Source organism: Caretta caretta, chromosome 18 (genome assembly GCF_965140235.1).
Source record: "Caretta caretta isolate rCarCar2 chromosome 18, rCarCar1.hap1, whole genome shotgun sequence".
Lineage (NCBI taxonomy): Eukaryota > Metazoa > Chordata > Testudines > Cheloniidae > Caretta > Caretta caretta.
The window spans coordinates 17,758,613-17,772,662 of record NC_134223.1 but is presented as its reverse complement, the minus strand read 5'-3'; the positions used below and the strand labels follow the sequence as shown (position 1 = coordinate 17,772,662).

Sequence of the window (14,050 nt, the reverse complement as noted above, 5' to 3'; positions counted from 1 at the left end):
AGCATGTATTTCCTGCAGGTGGGTTCCAAGAGTAGAAAAAGCTCTGTGTTGTCTGGCAAGAAGAATGCACTGTGGATAATAGTAACCCATATGCACCATGTATGGCACCTCGGCATGCAATGAACAATTTCAGCCCATTTGCACAATACACATCCTACAGGGTTTTAAATCATTTCCCCAGTTAAAATGCTGTTGTGTCAATGACTCCCTCCAGATACAGAACACTTCTACTCTGCCCCTGAGATACTCCATCAAACTAGAGTCACTCTCACAAACAAGGGACAAAGAGCAGCAGAGACTTCCCTTCTTCATCACGTCTCCCCCAGGACGGACAGATTTTGTTGGTAAATAGTTTTTCATCTCATTAATCAAGTATGATATAGGAGCCAAATTCTGCCTCGTGTTTGGTCCATTCAGGTCCACTGAAGCCTTGCAGTGGTGGGGGTCACAACACTGTAACTAAGGACAGTATTTGCTTCACTAATAGCAAATGCGTTAATTATTAATTCCTGGTTGGTACAAGTTTACATAGCCTAAGAGAACGTTCCCAAGTAAGAAGGCTCTATTGTTGAGATCTGCTTAAACCCACTCAGCATATTACCCATCAAATAGCAAGATCAATTTATGTGTAATTAATACAAGAAAGTAAGAATGGTTTAATGGCACTTCTCCAATTCCTCCAGGGAAATGGGTATTTTGAAAAACTTCATGGGTGTTTCCAACTAGGCTTTTTCACACCCAGATTTCCAACTTTGCTGCATAAACATGCACCAGAAATTTTACTCATTTACCATTGGGACAAAAAAGGAAGTGAGACAGAAATATAAAAAGAGAGGTAGAACAGAGCTCTCTTTCTGTCATCCTTATATTTCTGTTTTTTGCTCTTCCAGGTACACAGAACTACAGTGGGTTAAGTGTGTTCAACATATTTCCAGTAGAGGGCAGAATTGAGCCTAGGAAGAGTCAGGATTTCACTGTTACCTTCAGTCCAGACCATGAAAGTTTGTATTATTCTGACTGTCTCAAGGTTGTGCTCTTTGGCAAGGTAAGGCAACCTCAGGGCATCTGGACTGTTAAATCGAAGGCTGCCATATGGCTCAAACTGAATTTATCAGCATGGGCATTGGGATTCTACCAGGAGTGGAAATAATTGTATTTTGTTATTAATTCACAATGACTTGGAATAAGATCCCTCTTCTCCGTACATAACCCCACTTCGCAGCTGGGCAAATTGTGGGGAGCCAGCATATACCCTTGTCAATTGCTGAGCACAACTTCACATAGGTTCCCAGTGCAGAGAATCTGTTGAAGGGACTGGGATAGTGGATCTTTTCCTGCAGAGCCCATGCCCCAAAAGCCCTTCCTAAACAGAGGCTGCTCTTTCTACTGTGAAGCTGCTCTGCTGTTCCTCTGCATGGGGAGGGAGTGGTCCCTCTGTGGAGCAGGTACTGGGCTTAGACAAAAGCCAGATGGGCAACATCAAGGGTGATATTCCCACCTCCTAGGAGAGACTAGCCAACAGTTAGCAAGGAGTGCCACCTAGTGGCTGCTACCAATACTGCAAGTAAAAAGGTTTCAGCACCTACTGCACGTAAAAAGGTTACTGCAAACATTTCAGGTGAGTTTGCATTCCCAGAGTTTCGGGTAGGGATAAAGCCAGAAATCTAATTGTGGCTGAGTTGAATTATGCATGGTTTCCACACCCAAAACCATGAAATCAGTGATGAGTGCCTGCAACCTGGCCCAGGTTCACAAATCTCGGACAGGTCATATTTTATACCAGATAAGTTTTGCCTGTCTGGGAGGTCTACGATGAATGCTTTGCCCTGTTATCACGGAGACACTCTGCCACAGAATGAAAGGCAGAGTAAAATACATGTCCCCTACCAAGTCAGCAGCTGATTGCAGAATGAAGATGACAAAGATCTCTTGCATCATGGAATATAATTGCATACATAAAGGAGAGACTAAGCTCAGTTGCCAGTGTGCCTGCAAACAACTGAGACAGATTATACAATCGTTTCTAGACAGCTATTACAGTTGTGTCGAGATTACTATTACATCAAGACCTGGGCTGTAACCTGCATCTGCAGAATTCTTGTCCTACATAGGAAATAGCTCGTGTGATCTGGCTGAAGGGTGCTGCAAGAAACCATATGATGTTTGTGGAAGGAGGGGATCCCTTGGATGTGCCCGTGGAGTCTTTGGCTATAACATCACCCATGTCTGAAGAAGCAGCAAAAGGAGGTAACAACCTGCCTTTTCTATTTTTATTCTAATGTGGGAGAGTGCTATCAACATAGATTTATCTGTCTCCATTTGTGTTAAAAAAAAGTTCACAGGAGATCGCACCTCCAGCATGTGGGTACCAGAGTCAAATGCCAAAGGGCAGAATATTATGGATGGGGTTTGACTCAATATAAAAATGGCAGAAAAACTTGTTATCGGGAGAAGAATTTTCTCTAAATCTAATACAGTAGAATTTCTCATCCACATGAATGACGGGCTTTACCTCATGTGGATTAGACAGTTTTTCAGTTTAGTATGTGAAAAAGGATAAACTAACAGTACAGCACAGAAATGTATTTTAGCTGCATTTCTGTAAATGGCAAGTGAAGGTTTACTTTAAAATGCTTATAAAATTCTCACATATATGCACACTCAGCATTGCTCTGATCAGAGACTAAGACCTAAGGAGTTGCTAATACAGAAACTAAATGGGAGGGTTGAATGTAAGATATGGGTTTAAATTCAAAGGAGATATGTAAACTACACCCATTTAAAGATGCAAAGGAATATAAGTGAGTGTAACTTACACGCTAAGGGGCCTGAATAGAAGGATGAAACAGAAAAAGCAAGGATTGTGTAAGACGACACAATTTAACAAGACCTTACCCTTCTTTAAATTCACTCTTCCTTCCAACCCGTTGGTATGTAAGTCAAAGTGTGGTAGGAACTGTTCAGACACTCTTGTTGGTGGACTTTCCTACTACCACTCTCTCTGCTGGTGCTTTCTGGCATAATTTACACCATCTTCGACCAACTGATCAATAAGTCATTTATGCCTGACTTGGGACCAACATTCATTGGCTGTTCCAAAGTTAACTTGATCCATGTCTGTTTAGAGCTGGAAGAACCAGCAAAGCCTCTCCTCCTGAGCCTGGAGTACATCCAGGCAGAGAGCTCTGGGACTCCGGCAGTGAGGGAGCTGAAAATCGGGGCTATACGGACAGCTCAGTTTGCATCGAAGAAGGTAAACAAAATGAAAAATGCACTCAGCTCAGAAATTGAGTCAGCACTTGCAAATGGCTACCAACTGCTCTCGAGAATCCAGAGCCAGCAGAGATTCCCACGTTAAATGACTTTCTGGATCTCCATTAAGCCTGACACCATATTATAAAAGCACTAGTATTGTTTGAAAGGATGGACGTTTATTTTTCAAGGGGAGACGAGGAATCAGCAGGAGGGTATTAGAAGAAGATAATACAATTAGTTGAATACATTGCTCCCCTAATTCTTAAATCCATAATAAAAGTGTGACTATGGACCAAATTAGCAGCTTTCACATTAACAACAAAGTGTTACGGGCAACTGTTTATAAAAACAACCTTCTGAACTTACACTTAGCTACAGCTTTCAGGGTTGGTTTGTTGACAATGAAACAGACTGTGGTCCCCGCAAATGAGACTTCAAGACAACAAGTTAGTTTAATTTCATGAAAAATCTCTAGACACTCTCCTTTTAGCCAGAGTGTGCTTCATTACAACCAAGCACATTAAATTCACTGCTTGTTTTCATGTCTCAGGAGCAAAGGTACAAGAGGTTTGGCAGGTGGGAGGCACAGTTCTACAGATTAGGGTGAGGTAGCCTGTAAGCTAAGGTCTTTTGTACCCAGAAGCTGAGCTGGCTGTAACTAACAGCGTGTGTTCTACTTCACTAACTGCTTGTTGTTGCTGCAGAACGTAGAGTTCAGTTTGGATAACCTACTACTCCTGCAACAGAAGGGATTTACCATCGAGCCTGTTAAAGGAACAGTTGATCGTGGTCAAATCAAATGCATCAGTGTTTCTTGGATGCCACCTGCTGACTTTGATGTACGTTAACATTTCCAAAGCATATTGTTTATGGAAATTATTGTATACTAGAGGGAACAGAGCACAGTCTCACTAGCTTTCAGGATCAGCTCAGAAGCAAGTCTTCGAGTCATCGTCAGTGCAGCTCACTTTAGATAGAAGTTATAACAATAGACCTGCTTCACTTAGTGTCTGATTTGCATGAAAACAGGATACAGGGTCTAGTGTTAGAGAATAGAAGCCAGGGACTGGCTGTGTCACCTTGGGAGCTTGCTACATAAATTCTGTGCCTCAATTGATCCATCTATGAGATGAGAATGAGGGGCATAATCACACATACCTTATATGAGGCATTAAGATCTTTGCACTTACATAGCACCTTTCAGCAAAAGTTTATTAGTATTAAATTAAATTAAAGTCACTGCTTTGGTCAGATTGCTTAGGTGGGAGTCATTTGATAAGCACTCTCATGCTAGATTTCAACAAAGAAAAGATTTTCTGCTGCCCCAATCATATGAAATCACAGACAAATTTAAACGCATGTTGCTGCAGTACCCAGGCTGTGGTAGCCCTGGATTCCTGTCTCTTTCATGGAATCGTAGAAATGCAGGGCCATCTCACCCATCCCCCCATGAGGCCATCTCACCCATCCCCCCATGCTGAGGCAGGACCAAGTATACCTAGGCCATCACTGACAGGTGTTTGTCCAACCTATTCTTAAAATCCTTCAATGACGGGGACTCCACAGCCTCCCTAGAAACTTGTACTAGTGCTTAATTATCCTTAGAGTTAGCAATTTTTTTGGTAATATTCAATCTAAATCTCCCTTACTGCAAACAAAACCCGTTAATTCTTGTGGAGTTCACTACTTATTTGAGTTTGTTTTGTGACCCACCATAGGTACCAGGGTTTGCTTTGGTTCCTTCTACAGGGCCTTGGTATATGTTCAAGACACTGTCCCTACAAGCTGAGATTTTCCTCCATGCCTCATCCTCACGTGTTTCTTATTCGTTCTCTCAGTTTCCTCTCTCTGCAGGGATCCCTGTCGGGGTGGCAGGATGACTAGCATCTTCCAAAATTAGAAGGCTGCTGTCATTCTGTACAAAAGGAACTAGAGTTCATGGTATGAGGCCCTGATATTGACTCAGGGTTTCCTGGTGACCAGAGCTGGCTCTTACACAACTCATGGATAAAGGATCTCCATTTCTTTCCCAAACCCACAGTACAGCACAGTATGCAACACCCACACCCTGCTCGTTGTCATGGCTGTAACCTGATGATGCCATGCTCCCCACTAGGGAAGGAGTACCCTGTTGTTCCCAGCTTTCATTAGATTAGCGCAGTTATTAAGAGAGATTCTCTATAACCATAACTGGCACATCTGATAACTTCAAGATATTAAAAGGCATAATTTACAAAATCTGATCAGACTTTTGGCTCTAGCTGCCAGATGAAGAGGACTGCTTATACTTACATATTCTTTGTTTGTAGCCAGATCACCCTTTGATGGTGGCAGCTGTACTGACCTTAAAAGGAGACATTAAAGAATCTTACAGAGTCCTCTTCATAGCCAGAGTTGTGTGCACATGAACTCCCATCAAATGAAGAATCCAAGCTAAACCTTGCGAAGAATCACTGAGGATTGCTCAGGCTGGTAACTCATTATTAGATCTCAGAACGTAAGGAGCTTGTGCAAGAGACTTCAGAGATCACTTTAGTTTGTACATGCAAAGATGTGATCACTGCAGAAACATTTCTGCTTTTGTAGAACTCTAAGAGTGATGGCTTTCTTCAAAGAACTTCTTTGTAGAGTATAGAATAAGACCTTGTGAACACAGAAAAGATGGCTGATAGTGTATTATCCTCGTTATGGGCCAAATCCTGAGAGATACCATGCACCTACAACTGCCCTGAACTCATGTCAGCTCAGACCCAGATTTTTTAAAGCATTGGGCATTGCTGTGCTCAGTGTTGCACTGCCTGACTGATTTAGGAGCCTACACATTTTCAAAAGTAATTTAGGCACTTAAAAGTCTAAATCCCATCCATTGTTAATGCAATTGTGGCTCCTAAGTACTTAAATCCCTTTGGGAAATGAGACTTAGGCATTACAACACTGAGTGTAGCAACCCCTAAATTCCTTTATAAAGCTGGGCCTCAGGGTCGGGGGGTTTTCCTGTCAGTGTGTGTAAGTTTGTCAACATTTTTCCAGCTGATCCTATTTTTTTGGTAATAGTTTTAATAAATATACAAAACAAGCAATAAACACACAAGACTTTTTCTTGTCTAAGACTGGAATTAAAACTTCCATATAAATCTCTCCCTCTGCTCCCAACCCAGTGGAAATCAGTTCCCACGGTACAGTTTGTAGAGAACAGCACAGAGTTTAATCAGAAAGAGAGGGATCTCTGCCCCGTGCTGTTGACTGCATCACAGGATCTGGTTACTTGGATCCCTGTCTTATATCCACTCAAGTAATTTCATATTATACATTCATGTTCCCTAGGAGTTTTATAAGTAAAAGTGTTGATTTCTCCTCATTACCAAGGAGCTAAGCTGATCTGCATGTAGAAGGAAGCTCTGCTTCAATGGGGCTTGGCGCCAGCAACCACTGCAGAGAAAGCCAGGGTTGACAGGGGAACCAAGGGGAGCATCAGGAAGCCAGGAGACACAGAACCTCTCTTCACAGGTGACCCTATATCTCCCACACATACTCCCCAAGACACCAGGGTGGGGCAGTATCTACTGCCCCTTTCTCTCAGGGCTTTTTGTCATTTGGTCCAAGTTTATTTCACATTAGCCGTTTTGCTGCTGGTTTTCTGCTGTACCTTCTGTATTAGAGACCATCCATTAACTTTTCATTGGACACAGTGGGGTTGGAAGTGCTATACCTGGTATGTTCAGCAGCACAGATGAGCATAAAGGAAATATACCCAGAACAGAAAGAGGAAGAAGAGACATGACTAGAAGTCTAACTACAGTCCTGCCCCTTTAAGACTCTTCCCATCCTGCAGTAAGGGAGTCTTATTTTCCTCTTTAAGTCAAGAACTCAGTGTTATGCAGTGGAACTCACGCTGCAGCCCAGGAGGTATTTTAAAGGGCTGGGATCATCTATAATAAACACCATCAGTGTATTTAGATGGATCACTTCCTCCTCCCACACGGCACAGCCTGTCCTCTTCTGCTGCCATTAGTGAGCATCAGATGGATCGTGTCAATAGCCCTGATTATGCAACACACAAAACATGGCATAAACACTTAGTCTGTGATTTGCTAGTTATAGAACTTCACCAGGTGGAGGTAGGCACCTGACAGTATCTTTAGGCCTCATTTAGATGAGCTGGCAGTGTGATCCCTTCTAGCTCAGAAAGGAAGGAACAAGCCCAGATACAAGGATGTTGTTTATTATGTTCAGAAGTTAGAAATTAACTGGGACCTCCTATTTACATAATACACATGAAACATGCATGTGTTGCATCCAGACACCATACATCTATGTTGTTTGGAGGACAACGGGGCCATATTGACTCCATGACTTGGTTTCTGCCATTTAGCTGTCACTTAGTCCTGTTGTTTCCCATTACTTATTCATGTTGTCACAGTTAGAAAGAATATCTTCCTTTTTATTGCTTCCCATCATGACTTGCTTGTTTCCTGATTTTGGATTTCACTCCAAGTGGGGTGCAGAACCACAGCTGGTACAGAGAGACCTAATAATAGGAATATTTTCTAAAGAGGTTAATGAAGACATCAAGTAACTTGTGAGGGGGGGTAGGGTTCTGAAGTCTTACAGGGAGAGTAATTTCTAATATTTAAAATAGTAGTAAGTATATTAGGGAACAGTTCATGCTTGGAGAACCCCCACTCCCTCTGCATCTAGGTTATGATAAGGGCATTTTTAGCAGGAAAGACCATCAAAATAATTAGCAGACTTATCTACACATCTCTTTCAACTATTTTGTGTATGGAGGGAGATAAAAATCTCTACCCTACTTCAGTCTCACCTCTGATTCACACAGACATGAGCTCCCCAATCCAAATTCCCACAGTTCTTATGCTGATATCTCGGTAGATGATTACTTGGCTAATCCTGGATTTAATCCTCAAAATTATTTTGCCAACATGACAGAGGATCAGGAAGTGAACAATCCAAGAAGTGGCATTTAACAAAAAAAAAAAACCACATAGCTTGTATACTAACTCTATCAAGAGACTGTCTCTGTAGCTTAAACTGGATCTGCAGAGTTTTCACAGAGATTAACCTACCATTTCAGGATTCCAAGACCTACTGCACAGTAAAGACACTGATTGTGTTGTGGAAACACAACTAGAGGGAACAGAGCAGATCTTAAAGACCCAAAACACAAATGTTCCCTGCAGTCACACTCCAGACATACACAGACACAGGAACATATTGACTGACTAGAGTGCAGACTATTAATGTGAGAGAAGGAACCTCTCCCTTTCCAGGCTAGTGGTCCAGTCACGTCAGTGGCTGCATGTCCTCAGCGCCGATCAGTGGGATGTAACCCACACACCTCCTGGGTGTGGTGTTGTGTCCCATCTAGTGGCACTGTCATAACCATACAGCTAAGGATAGCCTAGAATTCCTCCTTACCTGTAAGGGGTTAAGAAGCTCAAATAACCTGGTTGGCACCTGACCAAGAGGACCAATGGGGAAAGAAGATACTTTCAAATCTGGGTGGGAGGTTTTGTTTTGGTGATTTCTCTTGGGAAGCAGAGAAGAATCAGGTCAGAAAACTCCTTCTGCTATAAACCATCCTAAAAGTCTCTCATATTACAAAAATTGTAAGTAAAAGCCAGGCAAGTCATGTTAGATTATCTTTTGTTTTGCTTGTGAATTTTTCCTTTGTTGGAGGGAGGTTTATTCCTGTTTTTTGTAACTTTGAAACTAAGCCTAGAGGAAATTCTGTTGTGTTTTTGAATCTTTTGTTACCTTGTAAAGTTATTTTCCATCCTGATTTTACAGAGGTGATTTTTATCTCTCTTTTTTTTTTTAAATAAAATCCTTCTTTTAAAGAACCTGACTGACTGATTTCTCTGTTGTCCTAAGACCTAAGGGTTTGGATCTGTGATCACTTTGTAATGAATTGGTTAGGATATTATTCTCAAGCCTCCCCAGGAAAGTGGGTGTAAGGGCTTGGGGGGATATTTTGGGGGAATAGGAACTCCAAGTGGTCCTTTCCCTGATTCTTTGTTAAATCACTTGGTGGTGGCAGCATACCCTCCAAGGGCAAAGAATTTGTGCCTTGGGGAAGTTTTAACCTAAGCTGCTATAAACAAGCTTAGGGGGTCTTTCATGCAGGTCCCCACATCTCTACCCTAGAATTCAGAGTGGGGAGGGAACCCTGACAGGCACCAAGACCACTTAGAGAGAGAATGAGTCTGCTTAACAGCCAGTTGGCTTTTAGCTCATGCTATAGAGGCTCATGCACTACGCTCCAGAGGTCCCCGGTTTGACCCCGCCCACTGACGACCCAGGGTCTATCAGCTCTGACTGGGGACCAGAGCCCCCCTTTGCTCGGTGCTGTACACACACAGGAAATAAAAAGACAGTTGCTTCCTCAGAGTTTACAAGCTATGCCACAGGATTTTCATCTACTAAGACATATTCTGTACTTAGGTATGTGTACATTGTAACCATGCTGCTGGAGTGCCGTAGTGCAGACACTTCCTACAGCGACGGAAGGGGGGTTTCCATCTATGCAGTTAACCCACCTCCCCCAGAGGTGGTAGGTTAGGTTGATGGAAGAATTGGCTTAACTACATTGTTCAGGGATGTGGATTTTTCACACCCAAGCAATGTAGCTGAGTCAACGTAACTTTTTTAGCACAGACCAGGCCCAGAGCATGCAATTTATCACAGCCCTGAGTGATGTAGCTAGGTTGATCCAATTTTTAAGTCTATACCAGGTCTTAGTCTAGGCAACGGCACAGCATAGTGCAGTCTGGTCTTCACTTCAAACTTATACCAATGTAGCTCTGTTGGTCAGGGATGTGAAAACACCACACCCCTGGCTGATGTCGCTGCTGACAAAGCCCCCGGTGTAGACATAAATATGCCAACAGAACAGTGCTTCTGCTGACCTAGCTAGTGTTGTTGGGGAGGTGCTATTCCTATACCAGCAGGAAAACTCCTGTCAGCACACACTGCGCTTACTTAGGGGGCTGTGCCGACACAGGCTCTGTAGTGAAGCCGTAGCCATAGCCTGAGCATTGATACTTCAGTAGTGACCCTGCAGTACTCAGTGCTTCTCTCGTGCCTTCGGCAGAGGATCCCGACATTTCACAAACACCAGCTGAGGTTATCCATGAATTTTGTACAAAGCCGTCAATCATAGGGAAAGTCAGATAATTATTATTTATCGGTGTTGGCCAGTCAGTGAGTTCACTCAGCTGGCAAAACATTCCAATCTCTCTGCCGAGGCCAGGAGGCTTTAATAGGCAGAGTCCTTCAGGGTGATAATGGCCCACCAAGGGAGGTGCAATAGTACAATACTGTAAAAAACTAAATTACACCGCAGCATTCTGCACAGCTGATTTACTGTCTGTTTATGCCAATGGCAGATAACTATATGTTACAATCTATGTAGGTTACACAGGACATATTGTAGTGCAATCCATATGCATTATTACCATGCATCTAGATTATATCAGTGGGGGCCTGATTCTGACCTCACTTAGGCTGGTGTAACTTAGCGGCACCCCTTGACTTCAAGTTACATCACCATAAGTGAAATCAGAATCAGGCCCCGTAGTACAGATTTGACAGGCCAGGGTGAAGGAGGATACTGTGAGCATCAGAATGACTGATAGAGTGTACAGAAATGGTTAGTGCTTGAGACATGAGGGTCTGATCCTGCTGGAGACTTCACTGGCAACTGAGGTTCTGTAGCACTTGGCACAACTGGGTACTAATAAAGTAATCTGCAGTGTTTATATTGCAGGCTGTTGCGGCGATGCAGAGTGAAATGGCTCAAAGAGCCATAGCCTACTTAACTCTAGCTGTGCAGGAACTGGAATCTCCATTTCACAGGAAATTTCCATGATTTCAGAATCTGGTTTTGTTCCAAATCACAACAAAACCAAAAAATTCCAAAATTTCCCACACACTTTTTTTTTTTTTTTTTTAAAGAACATTCATTTTGGGTCAATCCATATGTTCCATTGTGAAGAAATTGAAACACTTCATTCAGATCTTGACCTTTTTCCTGTTATAATTATATAATAAATAACAATTTGAAATGAAGTGTTATTTTCAAATGTAAAAATGAAATCTTAATTTCAATTGTTTTTCCAAAGCAAAATTTCATTGAAATCCACACGCTCCTGTGAAACATTTTGATTTCAGTGAATCAACATTTTCCCAACAGAACTGTTCCACTGGAAAATTTTCAGCCAGCAGCGAGACTAACCTTCTGTTCAGATCAATGTTTCTCCCGTAGGAGACAATCTTGCTTTCTGCCCAGGCCACAAACTTTAAAGCTGGGAAGGTCAATTTAATGTCCGATACATCATCTGGGTGGGTGGATATATGAGAGCTGCATCTTCTGTAGCTCTGTGGACTATGAAGGCAGCACAAAAACAAGCTCAGCTGGTCTTTATTTGCCTCAAGGGACAATGGAAATGCTGCCTATGGCTTTACTAGAACAGGTGTGTGACTGTGCATGTGTGTGAGAAGAGCCATAAATCCTGGATTTGCTATAATTACTAGGTTTTATAGTCTGTCTACCCCAAAGGTGTTTCAGTGTCTGGAGTTTTACTATGACCAATTATGGACAGGGCCCTGCCCCTGGGCTTTTTCTTCCTAAGCAAAAGGAAAAAAAAGTGTCCACTCCTCAAAATTACTCACTTGAACAATCAAGCAGTCACTAAAATACTTCTCGCCCTGTCAACCATCTGTCCTGGCTATAATGTAGAGTTGGCCCTGGTCAATACTGAGAACGGCTTACGGCCACACCGTTTATAGATTATTGCATTTGCCAAAGAATAAACAATGAAGGTAGTAAGAGCAGAAATGGTAAACGCCTTTTACATTTCTGACTTATCAATCCTACAGAACAAGAACTCCATGCAGATACAAGTCAAACCTCCAACCTCTCCAGAGCTCAGACTCTAGTACGGCTGTGAAATAGCCTTGTGAATGAATTCTGGTTGCTGACATGCAAACAAGCACATCAGGACAGACAGGTAACAATGAGCCTGTTTCAACTTCTTTGGATACAGCACGAGTTATCAACCTTTAGCCTCAAACTTGGCAGTAGTTGGGGAAACAAACTTAAGATCCACCTTGTGACACCCTGGCATTCCAATATTCACCACTCATGTCATTAGGATATGTTTTGTACAAAGGATGCCTTGTGAGGTATCATTGTAAAAGTCTTGATCTGCTAGACATTAATATCTCACTGGATTGTAGGTGCTACTGTCGTCTTTGAAGTTTAGCTATGTACGTCTTACTGAAACGTGGTGAGGTTGAAGAACACCCCCAAGGATCCTTTCAGGTACAACAGTAAAAAGGTCAAACAATATGAATGGCTCATGGAGGAAATGCACACAAGCACCAGGATTACCCAGGAACTGTGTACAATAGAAACCTCTCAGAGATCGCACTGCACAATGGGAACTGTTTGACCCAGGTCGCAGCAAAAGACCTTTCAGGCATGTGGGGAGAAGATATAAAAGGTGGAAAAGGACAGCATGGGGGACCGCACTCTCCCTACAACAACACACCTGGAAACACCTGAGGAACAAAGAACAGGGATAAGTGATGGTCCCAGGCTAACGGATTTCTAGGCCATGTATGAAAACCTGGGAAAGCCAAGCTGCAAAGCCAAGGCAGCTCGTGCCTTAAGAATCTGCCAGCCTGTTTATCAGTCAGGGTGAGAATTTGCCAAGTCATCTCCTACCTGTCTAGTGTGTTAAGATCAGTTTGCAGTTTTTATTTATTTACTAGGTAATCATTTATAATCCCTTAAAATCCAACTTTTTTAGTTAATAAACTTGTTTTTGTTTAAAACCAGGTGTGTGGACATCATAACTGGGGGGCAAAAAGCTGTTGCATATTTTCCTCCACATTGAGGTATGGGGTGAATTTCATGAGCTTATGCTGTACAGTTCTCTGTGCAGCGCAAGACGGTATAATTTTGGGTTTACACTCCAGAGTGGGGTGCGTGCCTTAGGAACTGGGAGGTGCCTTAGCTGAGCCTTCCCATGCAGAGCTGATCTCAGCATCTGTGCGTAGCTGCAGCTGGGTGTGTCCCTACCTGTGTGTGTCTGGAGGGGGCTTGAGGGTCTGTCACAGCACTACAGTGTAAAAGGAGCCCAGGCTGGTGAGTCAGGCTGGTTCAGTGGCAGCCCAGGGGGAACCCGTCACACACCCATTTCTAATGAGCTTGTATGCTCCCTCTGCAAGGAAACAAATCCCAGATTCAAGGATTTTCTTCCTCTGCATAGTCAGCAGCATGCTGCTAATGTGGGGCTCTCATAAAAATGCTCTCCATTAGTCTGTGACGTCCCCATGTACCAGAGAGCTGCACATGACTGCAGAGAAGCAAAGATCTGGGGAAATATAGTAGCCAGCATTAAAAGGCGCTCTGAGCGCACCCAGCTGATGAACATACTTCTGTTCAAGTACATCTATCTGGAAATGGGTGGTTCTTGAAAAATACTACATTATCATTAGAACTCAGAGTACCTGACTCGCATGGTTTGAAATGGGGATTTGGCCAGTAGCAGGGGCAGATGAACTCATGATATCTTCCATTGTTTTGAAATTACATGACATTTAAGGTCCGATCTAACACTAGCTGACATCAATTAAAAAGACCTTTTACATCAGTGGACACTGGATTAGCTCCTTAATGCAAAATGGTACATTGTCATTTAGGATTTTGAAGTCTGTTCACCAATTGGATCCTGCTTCCTTCTCTGGCTATACTCAGACAGCGCTTCAG

At 42.8% G+C, this 14,050-nt stretch overlaps 1 protein-coding gene across 5 annotated transcripts in view; it reads left to right on the top strand.

The window, feature by feature from the left end:
• The window catches only part of CFAP74 (cilia and flagella associated protein 74), a 105,886-nt gene extending 96,770 nt beyond the window's left edge, over window positions 1-9,116 (top strand). For 4 of the 5 annotated variants that reach the window (XM_048825000.2, XM_048824999.2, XM_048824998.2 and 1 more), the window contains 6 exons: window positions 215-344; window positions 891-1,045; window positions 2,112-2,247; window positions 3,126-3,253; window positions 3,960-4,094; window positions 5,565-9,116. In XM_048825000.2, coding sequence (XP_048680957.1) covers window positions 215-344; window positions 891-1,045; window positions 2,112-2,247; window positions 3,126-3,253; window positions 3,960-4,094; window positions 5,565-5,663 — 783 coding nt within the window. In that variant the 3' untranslated portion in view covers window positions 5,664-9,116. The remainder of the gene's footprint in view (window positions 1-214; window positions 345-890; window positions 1,046-2,111; window positions 2,248-3,125; window positions 3,254-3,959; window positions 4,095-5,564) is intronic. The other variant, XM_075120980.1, reaches the window with a different exon arrangement.
• Window positions 9,117-14,050: the final 4,934 nt, after the last annotated feature.